Raw genomic sequence first — 24144 nt, forward strand, 5'->3', positions numbered from 1 at the left:
TCCTAGATAAACATTGTCTTTTGAGAAGATATCCTGGCTGATTTTAAACTCAGTCAAACCCAAACTTTATTCCAGTCTCAGTGTATTTCACCCCAGCTAGATGCTGCTGGTACCCAATATATCACATTCCACCTACATCTGCAGGAAGCTCTAAGGCAGCACCCTCTGAATTTTCTCATGGGCTAACACTAAGCACCAGTGGAGGATACCCAATTTTGCAATATATAATCCTCTACTTGGAATTCATTTTTATGTAGAACTGCATGTAAAGATAGTGATGGGAAGGAGGAAAAGAAGATATGCCTAACTGGCTAGGGGAAAATGCCTGAAAAGCTAAGATATAAAGGAACCAAACAGGGTACAAAGCAATATATGTTGTTGCAGGAGTAGAGATCTTGGTGTATAAGAAAAAAAAGACAATGCTTGCTTCAGCAGCTTAAAAGATCATTTTAATATGTTCTGTGTGCTTCTACTGTGCAAAATTACTCCACCAAAAACTCAGAAAAGCACCTTCAAATCTTAGTGTGGTCTGCTGGTGTAGAAATGTCTGCCTTAGGATGCTGAAGGGTGAACTGGATCAATGGAATCAGGAATAAATATTCTGATAACTGATTCTAGGAAAAGTGGAACGGGGTCAAATACTGGAGAATGTGATAATGGAACTGAATAAATTGAGGCAGGTGCTATTACAGACTTCAAGAAGAATGATAGGCCCCATTTTCTCCCTCTCAATTTAGTAGCACCACAGAAGTGTGATCCAAACACCAGGGAGGACTGAAAGAAGCAGTGGAATTCTGCCCCATATCAACTCCTTTCTTCGGTTTAAATGGTAAGGGCAGAAAAGAGATGACCCTTTTTTGCCCCATCTGAATATGGCTGAAAGATATAAAATGGGAGAGAAAACTGGACTGGATTCAGAGAATGTATCATTTGTCAGTGCAATGGTTCCTGAAAATGGGCTTGTCTACCTAAGCATGATTTCAGTCTCAAGAGTGGGCTAATTCCCTATTGCTAACTTACAGAGAGGACCTATTAATGAAGTCGACATTATGCACGTATTAGTTTTCATACAGAGGGCTTTCCAGAACAGCGAGTTGTACTCAGCAATTATGCCAATTTTCCTTGTTAAGGAAGTTGAAAAGTGAAGGTGAAGTATGAACTGAAGAATAATTAAAAGAGCACAACAGAGAATGAATTACATGCTAACCTTAATCCAAGGATGCAGCAAACTATCTTGAATAGTCATTCTTTTCCTTCAACAGAATAACAGATAGAATTGTTTTAGATATATACATATGTAGATATATATTGTTATATGTTTGTTAACCTAAATCTCGAAATACCATGCAATTTGAAATACTAGAGACATGGGCTGCACAGTGCATCCACAAGAGAAACAACTCACTTTGGATCCTTGACTAGAAGTCTTCGTATAAAATCTTTAGCTAGGGCACTGGTATTACTGAAGAACTCTTCTTCAAATTCATAATTCACAGCGGACACATTTGCTAATGTTTCCTGTTTGGTTTCTCCAAGAAATGGTGATGCACCACTTAGACTGCAAGAAAGACAGAGCATTCCTGTCAATACATATTGCAACATTGTTGTTGCAACCCTCTGAGATTAAAAAATATCAGAAAACTAACATTTTTCTTTTCTGCCTTAAGATTGTAAATATACTTTCAGGAAAATGTGATGTAGCAGAGCAAAAGACTTTGCTACAATTTCAGAAAATATTAAGGTAAAGCTGCTGTGGAAAAAAGATTACCTACAGTTTCCCATGCTATCTCAGTGCTGGTTAATGGTTATTCTTTCAATAATTATACTTCTGCTTTTATGATCATTCAACCTGCAGCATGATGTGCACTCAGAATGGTTTGAATTGGAAAGACACAAACAAAAACCCAGAGGACAGACTCAGAATTTAAAAAACAGCATTTATGAGAACAACCCATAGATTTTGGTACTTACAGAATATAAGTTATTACACCAATGCTCCTGGAGTGAAGGAGAAAGAAAAGGATAAGGGAGAGGGGACACAAATGGAGGCAGAGAGAGAGAAAAAAAAAAAAGGTTAGAACATAAGAACAATCATGAGAGATTTACTTCAAGTAAGATCAAATAACTTACCACATATCTGCTTCAAGACCAAGAGGCTCATAATTTACTATTTCAGGAGCTAAAGAAGAAAGCAGGGAGATCAGTACCTACTCAAAGAACAGATGTATGTCACTCTGAGCCTACATAAGTCAGCGATAATAAGCAACGATGCTGATAGATAAAAACATCTCATTACAAGTCTAAGCTGGAACTGAATGCTACACATCACTTATCTGAATTTCAAAATGTCATGAATTACACATAAAATACATAATCTCTAACCTAGCCAAACCAAACTAAGCTACATATACTGTTTCACAGACTCAAAAAGAATAATTTGAAGAAACAACAGTTTTCTCACCAACAAACTCTGGCGTTCCAAAGATATTTTTGAATTCATTTCCAAAGTCAATTTTGTGTGCTAAACCAAAGTCAATAATCTTGATTCGAGGTTTTGGTACATTCCGGTCCAACAACATTATGTTTTCAGGCTTTGAAAAGGAGGGAGAGAGTAAGAAACATTATACATAGGTATGAAATGTCTGACACATACCAATGTTCTTCAGCACTGAACACTTTCCTTTACCTCCTTGAACTGTGAATTCACACAGCTGAAAAATCTTTCTGTTTCCTATTATAACCTAAGATATTCTAAAAATTCGCCACAGTAAGTTATGATTTCATTGTGATAAGAGATTGCTGTGATTTTCACTGTATCACACAGCATGTACACACAGCAGTTGCAGTTTTCATGAGGACTGATCTTAAGTGAAGCACCCTGCCTGCAGGAGAGACCACAGCCCCTGTGCCACGGCCATTCAAGCAGTGCTGGGTGCTTGCAAGAAACAAAGTCCTATGAACTAGATTTGGACTGAGCTAATATTACTACCTGAGAGAGGTTTCTTTCACACTACACAAGCAATCAGGGAAGCATATATTGTTGTCCTGAAATTTCAGGAGTGGTCCAGCTCTCAGACCTTATAGATCAACACACTTAAAAAAAAAAAAGTATTAAGAGCATGTTCTCATGTCTTTTCTAGCTATATTTTAATATACAGACTTTGGACTATTGTACAAAAAAGATTCACAAAAAACAGAACAAAGCTAGAAGATAAAATGTCAAGATTATCATCATAGGACACTGACACTCTGTCACTTTAACCAGCGCACAGAACCAGAGACTTAGTCTCAATACCCTGTCATGTCCATAAGCTGGCACCAAGAGTTCTTGGAGCTACATCCATCCCAGTCACATTGTTGAGGTTTTTAGGAGTCGTTAAGGACAGCTCTTAATCAGCTCCCCTCTTTCACATCTGTTTCCCAATTACAGGGTCTGATATGTGCAAATGTACTTCCCTCCCTCCATTTCTATTGCATACTTTTATTGCGCTGCATTATTAATTTCTGCTGCATTCTTTATTTCACATATTTTTGGTATTCATTGTTAAGGATGTTTTATTTAATTACTAGCAAATAAAAAAATTATATTTCATATTGTAAAAAATGTATTTCTTACTAGATTCACAATTCTTTTCTCTTTCTGACTGTCACACAAAGACCAAATTACTGTCGATAATGAGGATAAGCCTGGTAAAAGTATGCTTAGCCTGAAAACAATTCCTTTCCCTACCTCATCCCCAGAACACAGCACCCTTTTCAGAACTGCACTGCAAGGTAATTATTATGCCTCTTTTTCCTATTAGAGACATAGCTGTTGACTGAGGAGACTTCAGGGTCTGTTCAGCTGCCTACTTCTGAAAAAAAATCTTACAGAGGAAAACAATCTGAAATTAAAACATTAGAAAAGCAATAACTGCATTTAGATACAGAAGCTCTCTTTTAATTACCAAAAAATGCAATTAACAGTTTTCCTAAAAACAAACAAAAGATATCCAAAAGCAAAACAGAGGAAATTATCCGCTCTGTCTGCTCCACAGGAATCTTTGTACTTAACTCTGTACAGTTTCAATTTAGTGTCTATGAATAATGTTCATGTGAAAATAAAATGTACAGAACAGAAAAAAAAAAAGGCATAAAAAAGGCATTCTGTTTGGAATGTTTCATACAGATCCCATTCACATCCCATAAATTCATAATGATAATTTTTATTTCAAGATTGTTTCCTCAGGATGGTTTAGTTCCTATTTTTCAATAGGAATCTTACTTTAAAAACAGTTGGAAACTACTTACAGTTCGGTATTTTATTTTCAGTGGCTGAGCTTTGCTGTCTACATAAACTAGCAAGACAAAACTATGGTGAAGATCTGCACAATGGCAAATCTGTGGCTGGTGTTACGAAGGGCTTCTACGAGATGTTGCTTACACTTGTCTAAGGTTTTTATTTGCTCAACACACCTTAAGATCAAAGTGGGCAATTTGCAGAGAGTGGAGATACTGAACACCATTGAGTATCTGTTTGAGAAATTCTGTGGCTTCCTCTTCTGTGAGAGATTCTTTCTCAGCCAAGAAGTCAAAGAGCTCTCCACCTGCAACACTTGGAGAATACAAGCAGAGTTATTGACAAGCTTACTTTAACAAACGGGTTCATCATAGTGTAGCTACTCTCAGACCAGCCCTGAAAAGAATCCAGATGCTTTAAATGTTGTCAACAGCAAAAAAGAAGCTGAAAATTACTGAATTTAATATGCATAATAGTGACTACCACTCGTCCCCTGAAAAGAATGCAAAAACCCCAGTCTTATTTGGAAAAAAAACCACAACCAAACAAAACCAAAAATGTTTAAAGCCTGAATAAACATAGTTGGTTTACTGGTTTAAATGAAGTAAAACCTACCTACTCTCTGCACACAAATTTAAAAGAGTGAAATTAAATGTGACTAAGAATACACAAAATATATTAATGTAACAGGACATTCAGAAAATAAAACATGAATTGGCTCATACTACCACTAAAACATCAGATTTCTGTGCTACCCCTCCCCCATTGAAAACTACAAAACCTAAACCCCACTTTGAAATAGTTACTGGTAGCTGTGCTATTGTTCAGTTTCTAAACTCCTCAACCACTCAACTCTTTGAAACTATATTCTATTGTTTGAAATACTGTATTACATCCAGCTCGGATGTTCAGTTTGTACTCATAACATTACTACACTTTTCTTACAAGGAAAAGCCACAATTGCCCATAAGGCTGCTTTCAGTAAGTATTTTAGCTGCACAGGTAGAAAGAAGAGAGGTAAGAGGTGGGAAGGGCGTACATAAGCACATCTAGATTTCTGCATTTGATGGAGAGGAATAAACTGATGATGACCCTTTTCACAGTTCAGTTGGCAGTCTGGCAGCAGTGGTGATAACTGTCAACAAAGAGATACTGAAGCGAATAGGAACACCAAAAAAAACTATTAAAAACCAACCAATCTCTGTTCAGTTTAAGGTCATATAGTCAAATGAGGAAGGGCTGAGGGAGCTGGGGTTGTTTAGTCTGGAGAAGAGGAGGCTCAGGGGAGACCTCATCACTCTCTACAACTCCCTGAAAGGAGGTGGGAGCTAGGGTGGGGTCAGTCTCTTCTCCCAAGCAGCTCTCAGTAAGACAAGAGGGCATGGATTTAAGCTCTGCCAGCGGAGGTTTGGGTTAGATATCAGGAAGAAATTCTTTACAGAGAGGGTGATCAGGCATTGGAATGGGCTGCCCAGGGAGGTGGTGGATTCTCTTTCCCTGGAGGTTTTTAAGAGACTGATATGGTTGGTACTCAGTACCATGGCCTGGTAATCATGGCAGCAGTGGATCAAGGGTTGGATTTGGTGATCTCAGAGGTCCTTTCCAGCCCAGCTGATTCTATGATTCTATGACTGTCCACTGTGGAAAACCATTTTTCCTATTTATAAACCCAGCCCTATTACCTAGAAATCTGGTAGAGATTGCAAAAGTGGTCATATTATCCTCTATAGCATTCATTGTATAGTGAAAAAAAAAAAAAAAAAAAAAAAAAAAAAAGAAAGCACACCTGAATTTATGTGGCTTTTCTGTAGGGAAAAAATAATCTCTTCACAATGTAAAGTTCTGATGATAAAAAATAATGGGATTAACATACAACAATAGCTAAACAGTCTGGGCAAATTTCTGGAAATACATTTGACTTGTTTCTAATTTCTACTTTTCAAGAGACTTAATATGCATTATTGTAATGCAAATTACATAAAAAGCATATTTTAATGAGTTCTTGGAGCTTTCACTGAGCTGCCTAGACAATAATGAGGGTATTGTTTTGGGTATTATTTGTGCTGTAATATTTTCTGCATGAAAGCAATTACTGAAGCGAAGTGTCATTAAATGTAAGATTCTTCATGACAGACTGGAAAGAAGAGAAGTCATTTTAATAATCTTTCTTTTGTTTTGTTGAGGGACATAAAATGAGATTCCTAAAGATTAAATACAGTTCATTATTCTACAGAGGCTGGTTGAAAACACCTTACAATTTTCACTCATTCTTTGCTTCTGACTGAAAAAATAGTAAAAGGTTTTTGGGCTAAGGTCTGTACCTCTGCAGCATTTTGTGATGATGAACAGACACACAGGTAGTGGCACAGTACTGGCATTTCTCTCCATTTTTGATTACTGAGCTTGGAACTTTTTTCCACATGTTTACTTTTAGATGTTTGCTGGAGTTGTGGAGCTGCCATTACCTGGAGCACAGCCATGCCATGCTGAGCAGCAAGAGTCACAGCAGCAGCCTCAGCAACACCCAGCATCTTTACACAGGCAGGACAGCTTGGCACCAAGTGAATCATCACATGGTTTGCTGAGATGGTGGAGCCAAACCCTGGGCTGGGGAAGAGGATGAAAGGCTGCACCAACCACATGGATATGTGGTCTGCTTTTCATGCAGATCACCAGACCTGAGAAACAGTGGAAGCACACCCTGATGCTTAAAGCATCCATTGTTCCTCACAAATGCAAAAGAAGTATTCAGAGCATGCATTTTCATCAATGCTAACTTGCAACACTGCCCTCCAAGTCACTCTGCAGCCTGGACCAGACTGTGACAAGTATGCATATGTACAGTTTGCTCTTACTCCTGTTGACATTTTAAAGACAGTCTCTGTGAAGCTTACTAGTCACCTGTGAACAGCAGCGTTGATTAGGCACACTTGGTTTAGATCCAAAAGAAAAATTTAATTCCCAAGGTTTACTTATTTTCACGTTCTCTAGCAGAAAAACATAACTGTATTTGTGTAAAATGAAGTCTCTTCATTGTCATCAAATCTGCAACCAATTCATTTTGTGCAATTTCATAACCTTAGAGTTTAGACCACATAAAATTACAAGTTTGATGTATGTGTATTTTTACGCATCTCAAAGATGTCACATTTGTGAACAGTTGATTGCAAGAGATGACACACAGTTCATCTCCAACACTGCTGAATACTATCCTTCTGTCTTTGCCACAGGTTAGTCTTCTTTTATGATTATCATAGACCTTATAATAGTGTGAAAGAAAATTCTTCACAGGTAATATACCTAGTGCTTGCAAGCCTTGAAACTGAGCTCCAGAAAAGCTAACAGATTAATTAGCAAAAGAGGTAGATTTTTTTCTGAAGTGTTCCATGCTTCTTCAGATGCTTTTTCTTATGCTTAAGTACTGTCACCCTGACTCAGGTGTTAACCTTACTGCATAAGCAGTAAGGTGAGTAAGGCTGGATGTAACACATTCAAAGCTTTGTTCCAGAAGCAGCTGTGCCTCTGGTCTAAGTGACTTTAGCATCCCTCCTCTTCATGCTATGCAAGTCACCCTAAATGCCTGGGGTGTGATACTACACAGATTAACCTGAGAGCGGACCATGACTGCCTCTCCTGTTGGTAACTCCTCAGTTGCAGGAGGCAAGTTCAATGCCCAGTGTTTGGCCTCAAGGTGCTGGCAAGCACGTTGTCCATCCAGCTTCTGCTGCTTATTTTTACCAACAGGAACACAAGGTATGAGAGAAACAGAAAGGGCTGTATAGCAATGATGAGTAAAACAAGAGGAGACCTGGAAGCTCAGAGAAGTGTGGAAGGTCACTCTGCTTCAGGTGGCCTCGAGGGATCCTTCCCTAATGTGAAGGGCTCCTATGGAGGGTCAATAACACAGGCTGTGCTCCTTAGCTTCCTCTTCACGGCTGCCAGAACACTGCTTATTCACTTTTGTCCAGCTGACTCAGGCACGTCTGATACTGAGCTGCATCACCACGGGTACAGAGAAAACCCACGGTGTCACTACAAGGCAATTACTTCAAGCAAGCCACAGAGGTTAATACAGGTTTGCACTCAACATACTTTACAAGTTTCACTTCCACAATTAATTCACTGGATTATTGTGCCCCATTGGCTATCAGTAGGGTCCACTTTCACAGATTTCATAACCAGTTTATACACTGAGACTCACTAGATGATCTTGACTGGATGTCCAAGTAGCACAGATCAAGAAATGGGCTAGAACAGGTTAGTAAAGACACCAGCTACATAAGCTATTCACAAACTTCGTAATTTATGTTTGTGAACATAATGCTCACAAACTTCCTAAAGTGTTGCTGGATTTTCAAGTCTATCCCTATCCCTCAGATAGTTGAGCACAGTTCCATGGCAAGTAAACACCACACGTTACAATCCCATGGTCATCTTCAGAAACAGAACCAAAAGCCACACAGAAAGACTCATCCCATCAATGCACCTGGGCATATCCCATCTCATGGCACAGAGACTAAAGGAGAAGAGGCAGACAGCTCCATAGGTGAGCCCAAATGACTGATCTTTCTTGAAGGTGAGTTTCTTCCAAGAAGTATACCAGCTCCACCTCCATTATAAAGGCCAAGGCTTGTCTCTAAGTCAGTTTTGGGGCTGCTGGTGCACAAACACCCTGTTGGAATATGGCTGAAATGTATGATCATTCTGTGGGTCTCCAGAGGCAGGCAAACTCGCTCCCAGCCCCAGATGGGTCTCTGCAGAGAGGCCCATCCATCCAGCACCCAACAGACTGCTGCCAGTCACCAGCTGGTAGAGATTACTTCCTGAAGGGAGTAGAGGCAAGGGGTTCACCAAGCACTAGTATTTCTCCCTCTAGAGAACTTTGGGGTACCTGTACCTGGTATCCTCTGAATGTGCGGACCAGTGCTTAAGTCACAATTTTGCAGTTATAATAGGTTCTTCAAATATTTTGCTCAATGAAATAAGAATCAGTGATTCATGGAAGTCACATATTAACCCTAAAAGTCTAAAAGACATGTTACATCACTGGCCATATTATAAGCCAGAAAGCCATGTGGGTTTAATGAATCTATTTTCACTACTGTAACATGACTACCTCTTGCATTATTTTGAGTAGCAGAACATATGTTTTCAGAAATATTTTGTATAAACATTTTTACTAAGAGTGAAGGTGGTATGTGTTGCTTCCTTGGTATTTCTAGGGAGAGGTGCTGGTTTTACTGAACTGATATAAATAAAATAACGTTTTGGGTCAACTGAGTATTTTTTTTTTAACTGCAACAGTGGTAAAAGCATTTCCCATCCTTCCCACAGGAAGGCTGACAGATGCATTCACAATCCATGTATCTCTCTCTGGGAAAATAAATACATCACACCTGAGGAAACAGGATTTCTGGACAGACCCCTTGCAAGTTGACAGGCTTTCCTAACTACACAAGGGAACTGACCACCAGATTTCAGAAGAAGTCATTATGAGAACATGCACAGGGAACTTAGAACCAATTAACCTTCAAAGTCAGTTTTGGTCACCTTGTAACAACTCAGTGACATGCCCTGTTGATCACATTGCTCATATTATATAACAGCACCTGAATGATAATTTATGATTATCTAAGGATTTCTGATGAAGTTAAAAAACCACAAATACTAAAACCTAAGCCCAAACCCTCTGTGAAATAATTGCTGCAGGCAATCTAGGAATTAAACTCATATTCACATTTTAAGGAATGGTACAGCATTAAAGCAGGGTGGAATGTGACTGATGTGCAACAAGTATGCATCATGGTAATTCCCAGGCAACCTGAGATGATAGCAACATCATGAGTTTGGTGTGCTGACTGTAAGAATAATGCCATGGGGGTTGGAGCACAGTGGAGATGGCCTAGCAGGCTCTGTGATACCATGTGATCTGCAGGTACTATGGAACCAATAAGCTGCGTATTGGATAGCCTGGGCCAACAATCTGTTAAATTTTGACAAAATGCTGTCCTTTAGGTGAACTTCGCTTACTATGATTTCATTAGGATACCAAAACACACCTCCATCCCAGCTACTCAACTCCAAGGTACAGCCACCACCCAATTAGCTAGTACATACAATCAAAAGCAGAGTGAGAGAATTTGACACTAATGATGATAAAAGTATGGAGTCACTCAAGATCCACCTGGAAGGTAAAAAAATAGTATAAAAATTGCCTAGGAGATGAAGGATTCTAGGGAAGATGCCACCACTACCACCATCACAGGGACTACCCCTGACTTCTGGGATCAGTTGATGAAACTGAGCCTCTATTCCCAACTATAATCTTGTTATCTTTGGGTAAGATTTGAACACTTGGTTATACTTAGTTCTTCCACAGGAAATTTAGAAACCTCTAAAGAGTTGTTTTCTAACTTCACATGTTAGTAAGCCAGGCTGTATTACTAATATACTAGGTATTTGCACCTGCTTTGTAGACAAGCGAATTTACCACCAGCAATCCAAAAGAATCTGTGCATATGCTACACTACTCAGGAATCTAGCCATGACAGGTCTCACTGAATGTGACCAAACTTCTTGAGTGTGGCTATGCTAGTTCATGGAACGTGACTGAAAGTGCATCGTGTTATTAGAGCATCTGTAATAATCATAGTTCAGTAATGGATGCAGCTGAACCAGTAATGCTGAAATGGGTATAACTCAGAACCTAAGTCCAGCTACCCCTTGCCCTTCTAATATCTGAGGCCAAGTTGGAATACAAGGGGGTTTATTTTCTGCCAGTTTTACTCAACACCCTCTTGCTTGATGAAACTTAATCTAGTAAGGTAAAGCTTACAAGTTTTTATTTACCTTGCTTAGATTTCAAAACAACATGAATTAGTAAAATTTAAGAATTTTTATTCAAATTTAATCAACTTCTACAAGCAGATTCAATCTGGTAAATTAGCAGAATTATCCTCTTATCCAAAATATTATTTCTTTCATTTGCAAAATAAATTCTTGCCCTAAAGATTCTGAGGTCAAATATTTCATCTGACCCTTTGCATTATTTTGAAACAGAAGCTGTCTGCCCAAGACTAAACTGAAATACTGCTACTTCTGTTTTATTTCAGGTTAAGGGTTTTACATCCAGTTCATTTCACTGCCTTTATGGATTTTGCAGTTACGAACCCATTCTCAGAAGTACAAAGTGTACCAAATACTTCGAAAAAGCAGAAGAGGGCTGCTAACTCATGACGCCTACACTGCTGAACAACACTGTATGTTTTTTTTCTTTCTCTAGCTGCCAGAAAAATCAAGTAATGTAGCATCAAAATGCAACATCAAAATGTAGCATCACTACACCTTTCCATTTTCACTTGTCCAGCTTCTATTAGACACACTGTCATTAAATCCTTGTGCCTAAATTCTTCAGTTATATTGAACAATAAGCATTTGCCTCAGAATGGCCACCCAGGCAGCAAAACCAGGTTCAGCTGTGAAGTCCCACAAAGAGGGAGACCTGAGTACCCCGTGAATCCTACCTGCCCAACATGGCTGGTACACAGGTTTCCATAACTGAAGTTACCCAAGTGCCCAGAGTCTGTATAATGCACTTAATTACTCACACTTTGGCCCAGTGGAGTGTCTTTGCATTTTGATGCCACCTCAGTCATTCAGAGGTAAAATAAAAAGAGCATTCAGGTTTAGCATAGAGCAGTACCAAGCATTTCGCATGGAAACTGCAGTTCCCAGAAGCCAAGTGTGCTCCCTCTGAGGTGCATTCAGGTCATTGCATAGTGGCTCAATCTTTTTTCTTTTCAGCCCTTTCAAGCCTTCATTTTTACCTGACAAGTCCTCTGTGCCACTATCTGTGTGCATAAAATTCATGCTTTTGAAGCCCAAAAGTGGCACAACTACAAATCAGAAGTGCAGAGCTTGCTCACCTGCTGCTACATACCTGTAAGCTCAGAAGATTAAATCCTCCTCTCAAAATTCAGTAGAAGACCACTCCAGAACAACTTTCATCTAACTTAGTTAGTTATATGTTAACAAAAGCCTCTGAGCTATTTCTATCAAACGACAACTAAATAGTAAAGAAACGCTGTGCAGACATCAAACTTCTCTGGAAGTCAAGTTACTACAAATGTAACAAGTTAAATTAATTTCACAATAAGACAGAAGTTGAATTCAATGAGTTAATCATTATTTGCTCTTTAATGAACTCATATCAGAATTTTTATACAGGGATATATCATCCTCCCCTTGCTCTATTCTGTTTTGGTTAATACTGTAAAGGTACTGATAAGGTGGCAACTCTTTCTGAGACACTAAGATGCACAGAACTAAATTTTAAAGAAAGTATACAGGAACTAGTTTTTTAAAGAAGAAAAATACCCTAGTATTTAATGCACAATCACTTGTATGTTAATGTCATTCCTCTCTTTCTGAGCTACGATTTTCAGTTTTCTTTTTTGAATTTTAAAACCAGATATTCATCATTCAGAACTAGCTTACAAGAGCAAGCGGTCTTTAATTTAAGATTTGTAGTTCAGAAATTAAGATATGTTTTACTCAGAGAAATATGAATACCTAGCTCCATCCCATAGCTTTCTGGTGAAAAGAGTCAGGTCCCTTTCAAACCTTAACTTTCTGTGATTTCCGCAAAAAGACGAGCCCATCTGCTTATTTTTGAGCATTCTAAGGACCTACTATATAACTTAGGATAATTTTTTTTGCAGTTGCACCCAGAAACCATAGCCAAGGCTTAAAAAGCACCATACCATGTGAGTATATTTTGTAGGTCTGCAGTATACATGAAGATACAATAAAGTCAAAGTAAAAATTAAATAGAGGAGCGATTATACATCCATGATTACCAGCATGTCAGCAAAAGTAGAACCAAGTAGGTGCAAAACATGTTTGGAGAAAAAAAGAAAATTATCACTGTGCAACAAAGCCATGTGTGTTTTTTAATCTGTTAGGTGTGATAAAATAAAGGCTTCAGCAAAGCTCACTGGAAATACCTTTGTGTTCCTAACATATAACAGATCAGTTGCTGCAGCTGGATAAAAAAAAGATACTATAAAATTTTTTCTAATTCAATTACTTGCATGATAGAAGAAAAAAAATTACAGCTTTAAGTTAGATGAGGAAGAGAGTGTCTTCCAGTTCATATGCAATTGTCACAGAATTCCTTGTCCAGAGTCTAGTGAATTGGAATTTCAAAGGTTATTTCCAAATCCAGGAGACACTTGCTATTAAGACCTAGAAATAAGTAAATATGCCTGATGTCTCTAAATATACCAAAAGTTTGTAAAAAAATAGAAGTTCTTCAGTGATAATTTGTGTGATTGCTGAATCTTTAAGAAAGCCTGAACTTTGAAAGTTTCAGAAATTAAATGCTTTGTAATATTTTTTTTGTAGGTGTTTCCTGACATGAGATACTTGAGTGAAAAACCTCCGAACACCTGTGTGGTTTTGATATGCAGATTTGTTTTGTATTCAGCATCGTGAGGACTTTGCCCCTGCAATAACTAATGCCCCACCCACATTAACCTGTGGTGCACAGCGGCACACAAATCACCACCCTGAATATTCATCTGGGTGACCACGAAGTATTTACTACCAGGGAGTGAAGTGCAAACTATAGTCAGTCACTCACCTCTGAGAAACATCTGACGGATAACACAGAAAACTTTTAGGAGGCTGCACAGAGTACAGCAAATCTCTTAGTCAACCCAGGGATAAAAATCAATAGTGAGCAAGCAGAAGATGCTGTTGCTCTTAGACTAAGCTCATTAGCATTTACTCGCAGCCACCAAAAAAGGGCAACTGCATCAGCTTCATGTCTGTGAGATGCAGCACCTATCAAGAGCAGAAGCCACAGATACTTCTCCTCATCACTGCTTGCCTTATTGCACTTGCTTACTAATAGGAAATCAGTGTTTATTCTCAGTTTTTGCTTTGTTATGAACTTCCCATACATAGCTGGAACATCGATTGTCACTTTCTTTCTAAATTCTAGAGAAAAAAAGTTAACACAAAATCCTGTCTGTATGTGACATATTGTCTCACAGTCATAAAGGAACACAAGTCCCAGGAGCAATGCTATGTTCTAAGCAGAAAATAAAATCACCACTTAGGATGGAATCTGAGGACAGCAAAACAGGTTTTTAATGAGCTTCCAGCTTTATTTCTGTTCTGTTTGAAATTCTTCTGTAAGAACAAAGACTGTCAAGAGAGTATGTCCCAAGGAAAAATGTGGATATTAGAATCTTAAAAAACATGACCACTTACCTAAATGTCTAAGTCTGTGATTACCATGACAATCTTCTGCCTTTCAATAGCGTTGCATAATATCATGTTGATTTTGGGAATTGCAAAACCTTACAGCAATTAGTATATTCCATTTACAAAAGGATGGCTGTTATGTCATTTTTTCCTCTTTGACCCCTCAACTACATAAATTTAGTACCTTCGTGATAACCCAAATAGCACTTGTTTGAAAGACTAACATAGCAGTTTGTGAAAGTGGGGACAAAAAAAAAAAAAAAAAAAAAAAAAAAGAAAAAAAAAAAAAGTCTCCATCTGAAACTGTATGAGGATTGCTAACTAATGCACTAAACTGCATTGGAAATAGTTTCCTGAGCTTCACACTAGTAAGCTTATGAAATATTAACACATGTTGTCAGAAGCAGTATCTGCTTCCATTGAACAACAGTGAGTACACACAAAACACAGAGCAACCTTCACCCTAAGCAGCTCCTGTCTCTTGTGGAAAGGGAGCAGAATGGCCCCGTTCCTCCTATCACTGTTCATGATTATGGAATCTCCCTCAGAGCTCTCAAGTCCAAACACTCCTGATTTCATCTGGGCAGACAACAGAGAAGAAAGCAACCACTGCAGAAGTAGTGAGACACTGGCAGAACGGTTACACACAGGAATAATATGAGGGCTAATATCAAGGGGGGAGAGGAAGAAGAAAATCTTGATGTCCATTCGTGACACTTCTAAAGATTTCTGAACAAAGAGCAGAACTAGGAGACATTCTGCAAGGAATATAAGGAAGTTTTACTTCATACAAGATAATAATTTAGCTTTTCTAAATAAATACTTACTTAAGTTATCTGAAGTTGATAAACTAATGAGAGTGTGTGCTTCTGGAACTGAAAAAAAACAACTCAGGCTAAAACAAATACTACAGTAAACAATTAGATGCTGGCCAACAAGTACAAATGTGTATTATAACATAACAAAGCAGTATCATGTGTATATGCTTCAGAAAAGATGGAACTCCAAGAGCTACTTCACAGTTTTCTTATTAAATCCACATTGTAAATCTACACATATGTCACTGAAAGCATGAAGCACTAAAGTAGCCTCATAAGGGAAGTGAAAATAGCACTTATCAAAGCTAGTAAACAGGAAGATGTAAGTTGTCCACCCCCCCAAAAAAAAGAAAAAAAAAAATCACGGAAAAAATCACGGAAAAGACACAAGTGCTGCCCAAGATTCTGGTACCAGATAATTTGCTTGCATTAAATATTTACTTCAAAGCACATTTAACTGATACAAAGCACGTATGTCAGTAATACTGTGCTAGGCAGTGTAAAGAGACACATGTCCCTCACTGCCAAACTCTAACAGGTGAGTAATGCCTAACTTCTAAATTTGCAGTCTTTGAGGAACTTGAAGCCATGCTTCAAACATTGCAGAAGTAGTCTCTGCTGACATATTTACTTCAATCTACTAGCAATAACCTTGGACAAAAAATGAGAACTAAAACCAGGATATGAAAGTTCAGTTTATATTTCAACAGGACAGAACTGGGAAAATTCTGTTCTGTTATGTGGGTTATAGAAAGAGAAAAAACATCCAGTGATACACCAACATAAAACACAGTAAAATTTGCTAAACTAACCTCCACTTAGAATATCTACTTCCCTCGGCTCTTACCTTCAAATATGTTTATTTAGCTCCAAGCTATTCTTCTGGACCCATAACAATGATTAAAGCAACAAGCAGAAAAAAAATCCTAAATACGCTGGGTTTCTTTTTACCTTTGTAATGCACTTATAGTGAAAAATACATATAGGAAACAACCCTGACTTTAAAATAAAGAATTCTCAGGTTATTATCAATATTGTTTTGGTGTGGTAAGGAACACCTATTAAATCACTATGATTCTCAGAGAAAATGTCTATTTTTTTTCAAATGAACAAACAAATAAATATTCTGTGATTCCTCCTTGAGTCTCTAGGAGATACTTACAGCTCCAGAATGAGAATAACATCTGTTTTGTTCTCATAAACATCATGCAGCGTTATGACATTTGGATGTCTAATCTCTTTCAGTATGCCAACTTCTCTCTCGATATCTTCTCGGCTCACTCCGCGCCGACTGGATTTTGTTCTCCGTTTCTTTATGAATTTTGCTGCAAACTGCTGACCAGTGCTTTTCTCCCGGCACTTTTTCACAACAGCAAACTGCCCACTAAAACAAAAAAAAAAAAAAAAAAAAAAAAAGAGGGAAAGACTTTAGATGAGCATTTGGTTCAAGGAATTTTACAGTTAAAAATGGCCTCTATTAACAAGTGGGGGGGAATAACAGCTGTGCCTCTGAATTACCAACTCAACTAAACTGCCTTACTGCTCTTTATGCAGTCTAGAAGAATATCTGAAAAAAAACCAAGAGGAGGCAAAAGAGGTAAGTTAAGCTACCACTCTTACTTCACAAAAACCCACATACGTACATACACACAAACCCACACATTTCAGCATATCTGTAAGTAGAAGATAACACTAGTATAGACCATTGAATTTTTGACTAATCTGTGAATTAAAGATCACTGTGGAAAAATAATGGTTTCTGGATTTCTTGTTCCATGTGCATGTTGAAGTTACCTTTTTTTTGTTCTGCAAGAGAGACACCCTTTAGTTTCTTCCAGTCTATATGATCTGACAAGATAAGTACCGTTCTAGGCTCAAATTTGGTTTTTTTAAAAGTTTTTAAAACAATACAATGTTTAAGGACACTGCTTTAGTTTTTCCTTTGAGAAGAACTGACAAAATACAGTAATACCTAGAATTCCAACTATCATAAAATCAACTAATGTCAGGTTGGAAGGGACATCAAGGATCACCATGTTCAACCAGAATCTCACCAGGAGCAACTTGTGCCCACTACCCCTTGCCTTGTCCATGTGACCCCTGGCATAAAGGGAGCTTCCATCTTCTCTGTAGCCCCCTTTAGGTACCAGAACATCATAGTAGGGTCTCCTTTAAGTTTTTTCTTCTCAGTGCTGAACGAACCCAGCCTTCTCAGCCTCTCCTCACATGGCAGGTGCTTTGATCATCTTTGTGGCTCTTCTCAGGACCCTCTCTAACCTGTCTGCATTCTTTTTGAATAGCAGAGACAAAACCTGAAGGCAACACTCCAGGTGCGGTCTGACAAGCACTGAGCAGAGCAGGATGAAGACTTCTCTGACTCTGCTGGGGATGCCCTTGTTGATGCAACCCAGTATCCTTTCTTTGGCTTTCTTTGCTGCTGCACCACACTGTTCGCTCACTGTTGAGCCTCTTGTCCACCAAGATCTCAAGGTCCCTTCCCACAAGGCTGCTCCCTAGCCAAGTGGACCCCATTCTGAACTGCACTCTTGGGTTATGTGTTCCCAGGTGCAAGACCTTGCACTTGTTATGTGGTTGTATAATATTGTTATTCTATAAATAACTTGTTATGCTACTGTACCATCTTCTGAGATAGAAAGGGCTTAAAGGTGAGAAAACTACTAAGGTACTGAAGAACAGAATCCTGTGATTGTGTTAAAAAACAGAAGCTTATGTCTTCAGAACATTATCGTTGATGTATAAGTTTGTTGCTGCTAGATGTACACACTGAGTTAGATCAGAAATTACCATGAAATGTAATGCTGAGTTAAAGCAAGAAATGGATTTCTAATACTGCTGAGTTTTCCTTTTAGGTTTTCTTAATCTCTGGCTGAGGATTCTCTAGCTGTTCTATCCCTGATTTTTGTCACTATATGAAGAATTCTTTTTACAACAGCATGCAGCAATAGGACTAGAGGCAAGGGCATTAAACTGGAAGAGGGCAGATTTAGGTTAGCTATTAGGAAGAAATACCTCACTATGACAGTAATGAGACTGTCAGAGGTTGCCTAGAGCAGCTGTGAATGTCTGCTGCCTGGAAGTGTTCAAGGACAGGCTGGATCAGGCTTTGAGCAACCTGGTTTAGTAGGAGATGTCCCTGTCCACAGGACAGTGGACTGGAACTAGATGATCTTTGAGGTTACTTCCAACCCAAACCATTCTATGATAATTCAGAGAATTATAGAATTATACTATTAAGAAAAAATTCTCAAGTTATCCTACGCTATTAACTGAAGTGCCCTAGACTTAAAACAGCTGTTAAATCAAAGCTAAGCCTGGTAGGCTTGACTGTCCACACAGCAATGTAATACACAGGCATGCATAATTCCATCCAGTCCCTGAAAGAGAAGCTAACCTGTATTAGCAGTGAATTAATTACAACTGACAGAGCCATGGAAGATGCATCACCTACAAAAAGGGCATTGTGAATTGTATTCATAATGACAAAGTGGCAAGCAGGAATAACTCAAAGTTAAATATCTTATGCATGAACTCAATGCACAATACTATTTTATTATTGAAATGAACCTGTGCCAAGTACATTGACAACGTGATCCAGTAATTAAGGAATGCATGACAGATAGAAAATAGATTGTAACTGATCAGCATTAGTGTTATGCAATAAACAAAGATCATAAAATGCTGTAAGGGAAAATAATGCTCATGATTTTTAAACCTAAGAGGGCTGATCAGCTGAGAACACTTTATGCTGCTGGGTCACATTACAGGTCAGAAGGAAGTAAAAAGTTACTCATTACTCAGTTTCAGGCTACATGGCTGGCTTTTGGGCTGAAAGCCTCAACTGCCTGATAGAGGAAGAAAAGTATTTATGCTTATGATTCTCCCATAGGCTTGAATGCTATGTGGCTAACCAGTTTCTTATTGACACTTACCTTATAAGCCTGGCAACATCTAACACTTCATTTAAAAACAAAACAAAACAAAACAAAACAAAACAAAACAAAACAAAACAAGAGAGTCCTACAACACAAACCAAACAAACCTGACAACACAATCCAGTAGACTAAAAACCAAAGTCACCGTTAACATCAGCTCTGCAGAAGCTGGGACTGGAAAGTCTGAAATACATGGACATACAACTCATTTTGATATCCAAGAAGATTTAATTATAGAAATTGACTGGGATTAAGTATTATCTGTCTTTCACTGACAACCTGTGTATTGCTTACTTTTGCAAAAGTTTGAATTTCTTATCTTTAGCCTATGATAGAATTTTTCCTTTAACATGTCTTCACTGAAAGGAGTAATGCTTTCTAGAGTTGTTTCTAAATGAAAAATGTTTTGGAAGTGTTTTAAAACATACATGAGTTGTGTCCCTCTTAGCTAAATAAGATGATTTTTCCACAGTATTGTTAACATTTGAATTACACCAATCCACAAAGCCACTTCATGCTTCTGATGCCTTTAAGGCTAATGTTGTTTCATCTTATTTTAGCAATGGGTCAACTATGACATTACAGCATAAGCCTGACTTACTGAAACAAAGGGGACCAGGTTAAGACAAGCAAATTTCTCCTCTCCTCCTTTTCTGAGCTATGTAGCTTTATTTTTTCAGTCTTTTTTCTCCAACTACAATCACCTATTTGAAGCATATCCTGAGCTATCAAAATTTCTTGAGTTTTATCAGAAGAACAATACATTTTTAAAACTATGTGACTTTACAGAGTTCTCCCACACATGGCTTATTAGTGTCAGGCACCAGAAATCTTTGACATTATTCCAGACTGCAAGGAAGTCATCAACTAATGGGTATCTAGAGTAAGTTCCACTTACACACCAAATATTGTTTCTGTTGTGGTATTCAGCACATAACCCCACAATTAGCTGTTTGTTTTTAAATACTGTACATGCAGATCACACTTAAGCTGAAATCAAAAGGGCTATTTCATGCCTGGGATCTCTAAGCCACACTACTTTACAACTCCCTCTGAACTACTGTTTTGAAAACAGAGAGGTGTAAATCAAAGGGGATTTACTATGCTTTAACTCATAGAACAGCAGTGACAAGATAACATATTTATATCCAGAAATGTTCCCCCACAGATACTACAGTTTCAGATCGAGCATTCATTTATACAGTGTCTTCGAAGCAAAAAAGACCTTCAGATTTTTAAGTTTTCTTACTTTTGCAGATTTGATTTAGAACAGGTGGGGTAAAAAATGATTGCCATTTTAGAATCTCATAATCATTTTGATTGGAAAAGACCTTTAATATTAAGTTCAACCAGCACATTGCAAAATTCACCTCTAAACAATGCTCCTAAGCACCACATCTACATATTTTTTAAATGCCTCCAGGGATGGAGATTCAACCTGTTCTAATGCATGGACAATCCTTTCAGTGAAGAATTTTTTCCTAATGCACAATCTGAACTTCTCCTAGCACAAGCTGAGGCCGTTTTCTCTTGTTCTATTGCTTGTAACTCACGAGACCAAACCCCACTTTGCTACAACCTCCTTTCAGGTAGCTGTAGGGAGCAATAAGGTCTCCCCTCAGCCAGACTAAATAGCCCAGTTTCCCCAGCTGCTCCACATAAGACTTGTTCTCTAGATCCTTCACCAGCTTCATTTTCCTCCTTTGGACATGCTCCAGCATCTTAAAGTCCTTCTTGTAGTAATGGGCCCAAACCTGGGCACAGTATATGGGGTCCCACCTCACCAGTTCTGAGTACAGGGTCACAATCACTTCTGTAGTCCTGCAGGCCACACTTCTGCTGACAGAAGACAGGATGCTGTTGGCTTTCTCAGCCACCTCAGCACACTGCTGGAGCATATGCAGCCAGCTGTTGAACAACAATCCCAGGTCCTTTTCCTCTGAACAGGTTTCCAACTATCCTTCCTCAAGTCTGTGAGGACAAACTGTTAAGTTTACACCATATTTGTTTAGGCTCTGAAAGTTGGAAATCATTGTACAGCACTTAGAATTTTTGTGCTCCTTCTGTTGCCTTGCAATGTTCAATTCTCTAGTGCAGACAGTGAGAGAACGCCAAAAGTATTGTTTAGCTGCAAGCCCTCCAAATACTGGAAAGCTTTGAAAAGAAATGGCAAACGACATGAAGATGAGATCATATATCTGGAGGACAGGTGGATTTATTTTTTAAACAGCTCTAGCAAAACAGTTTTCAACTTAAGTAACAAGTTTACACTTCAAGTGCTGACACAGACACAGGTCTCAGTTGATAGTGTGGCTGCCTCCTTTGTGTCCGTGGCAGAGAAATGCATTTTCACAGCCCACAGTGAGCCGAAATGGCAGCACTCAAAGTGTTTGACCACTGTAGCAAGAAGGAACAGCAGCTAATTACTCAGTAGGAGCAAGAGCAGCAGGGACCCAGAGCCTATTGATCACTTTTAACATGTTTCAGCTGCACATGAACACTTGGTATAGGAAAGGGCCCTCTGGACATAGCACATTGTAAGGGACACAAGCACAATTGGGAGACACACAAAACTAGCAGTACTTAACAAAAGAGGTAAAAGAGAAGCTAACCACAATACTGCCATTTAAGCTAAAGAGAGAATACTCCTCAAATACTGTATGAATGACTAAGCAGGACAATAAGCCTGCTGAAATCTGATGGTGTACCACTGAGATCACTGGTAGGACACATCATGTCCAACTACGACTAATACAGAAAAAAATATTTAATTAAACTTGACCATGAAAATATAAATAGCAGAGTGCTGCGAGTGCAAAGGCAGAGGAGTAACACACTTTAGGGCTATCCTGCAGTATATTTCCAACACATACAACGTTTAAATGAAGCCGCAATTTATACCCATCAGGAAACTGCAGGCTGATACACTTAAAAAATATTTGGAAAAGCAGCAAAGCCAAAAAGAGCAAGGAGAGCAAAGAAGGGGAAGCAGAGGGGAAAACCAGACAGATTTATAAAACAAAGCAGAGGGAGAAATCAGATTTAAAAAGCAAAAACAAACAAATGTACCGGCAGCCGATATTTCCTAACTTCTGTTGGTTTGCATAGGTGTATTTACACACTCATCAACTCCATAACTGTCACCTAAATTCCCTTTCCTAATTTCTGACTTGAGTATCTTTGGATGTCCAATCATCAGGTTTCAGAAGTATCCTGATCCCAGTACAGTGACCTAATGGATGTAATGATAAATTCATCTGATAATCTTTCAGTATGAATACATAAAATATTTCTTTTAACAAAACACCCAAATAATAAAAAAGGACTTCTTCCTTTAATTTCAGCAAAAAAATATAATCAAAAGCCCAAACCAAACCAAATTTTCAACAATCTCTATTATTACTCCACAAAACAGTGCAAGTTAAGATGATACACTGCATTATCAGATACTATTTTTTGTCTGTATAATTCAACTGAAACCTTTGCTGTGCTGCCTCCTAAAATATAGTTCAAACAGTGTAACTGTAAACTTCTTAATTAAATTAATAGATAAATGCTCTGGCAGTATCTATAATGGATGTTATTACAACATGAAGCAGTCATAATTTGTGATTTCAAGCACTGGAAGAAGCAGCTCAGCTAACTTTTTAAGCATATCTACAGACTGACTACCACAACTCTGTATATCTGAAACCAGGTTTCAGGATGGACCAGAAAGCGAAGGAAGATTCACAGAGTAGGCAATTTGTCCAATCTGTTCTCTTCTCCAAAATTTTGTAAGATCATGCGTCATATAGCTGTGTCTTGGTTGTTTGAAAAGCAATTTGTCATGCATCGCAGCTTATTTATCTCCTGCAGAAATCCTCTTGTACTGCCAGTCTCAGCACATTACGCTGATGATGCTGAAGGTCTCTGTTGCTCTGACGCTTTCTGCAATTGCTGTTAGGCTGCCAGTGGACTTCTCTAGATGTTTACTAAGCTTACACAAAAGGTTTTTTTCAGCATCTTCATTTTTTTCTTAGAAACCCAAAGGAAGCCACTCTGGCGGGCAGTCAAGCTGCTAGTCCTAAGGGAAGACATAACAGCATGATAAAGACATTTATCTGTGACAAAGCACAAGAACGACACCACAGTGTTTAAAATCTATTATTATTTCTTATGTGCTTTATGTTGCTCCAAGTATGAAAAACTGTAGAGGAATAATTAGTCCATGGGATGATGGACTAAAAGAGGGAGAAAAAGAGGAAGAGAGATAGAAATACAGAAGACTATTTCTTTATGTATACACATTTCTCACATTTATGCACGTGTATTCAGGATTTGAATGGAAGACTATCCCACTAAGTACCTTCATGAGACGAGTTTATCATAGCAATACATTGCTTTTTGGGCCACACGTCTAGAAAGGCAAGTGTGTTTGCATTGCCAAGGCTCACTACACAGGCTGTTACCTGTGTACAGATTCAATCAAGATCACATCTCTGTGAACACAGCTCCCCAGAACTGTAATTACTATTAAATATGAGCTGATTAATCAGATGGCTCTGGCTGGCTCAGAGAAACAGGGATGAAGAAAGTGAGCTAGATTAGCAATGTTTTTAGTATATTGAATCCACATGTTGACAGTAAGACCAAGCACAAGAATACACCTTCCCATGGCCCTTCCCCAACATCTTTACCTAGAGGAAAGGGGCTGATCCACCTGGGATTTTGTCATTCTACTCAGAGAACTCTGCCAAAGTTTTCCCTACATAGTTAATGTGAAATAAGTAAAACTGTTGGAGTGTGCATGCATGCATGCACATACATACCTGTGAATACA

General features: G+C 38.4%; 1 protein-coding gene across 3 annotated transcripts in view; it reads right to left on the reverse strand.

Annotated features, from left to right (window-relative positions):
* Positions 1-24144, reverse strand: part of DAPK1 (death associated protein kinase 1) — an 87033-nt gene that overhangs the window by 30390 nt on the left and 32499 nt on the right. For 2 of the 3 annotated variants that reach the window (XM_071731818.1, XM_071731820.1), the window contains exons 3-9: positions 16532-16753; positions 4456-4594; positions 2462-2591; positions 2131-2179; positions 1972-1998; positions 1406-1558; positions 1208-1253 (exon numbers count right to left, since the gene is read on the reverse strand). In XM_071731818.1, coding sequence (XP_071587919.1) covers positions 1208-1253; positions 1406-1558; positions 1972-1998; positions 2131-2179; positions 2462-2591; positions 4456-4594; positions 16532-16753 — 766 coding nt within the window. The remainder of the gene's footprint in view (positions 1-1207; positions 1254-1405; positions 1559-1971; positions 1999-2130; positions 2180-2461; positions 2592-4455; positions 4595-16531; positions 16754-24144) is intronic. The other variant, XM_071731819.1, reaches the window with a different exon arrangement.

This window comes from Heliangelus exortis, chromosome Z (assembly GCF_036169615.1).
Source record: "Heliangelus exortis chromosome Z, bHelExo1.hap1, whole genome shotgun sequence".
NCBI classification, from domain to species: Eukaryota; Metazoa; Chordata; class Aves; order Apodiformes; family Trochilidae; genus Heliangelus; species Heliangelus exortis.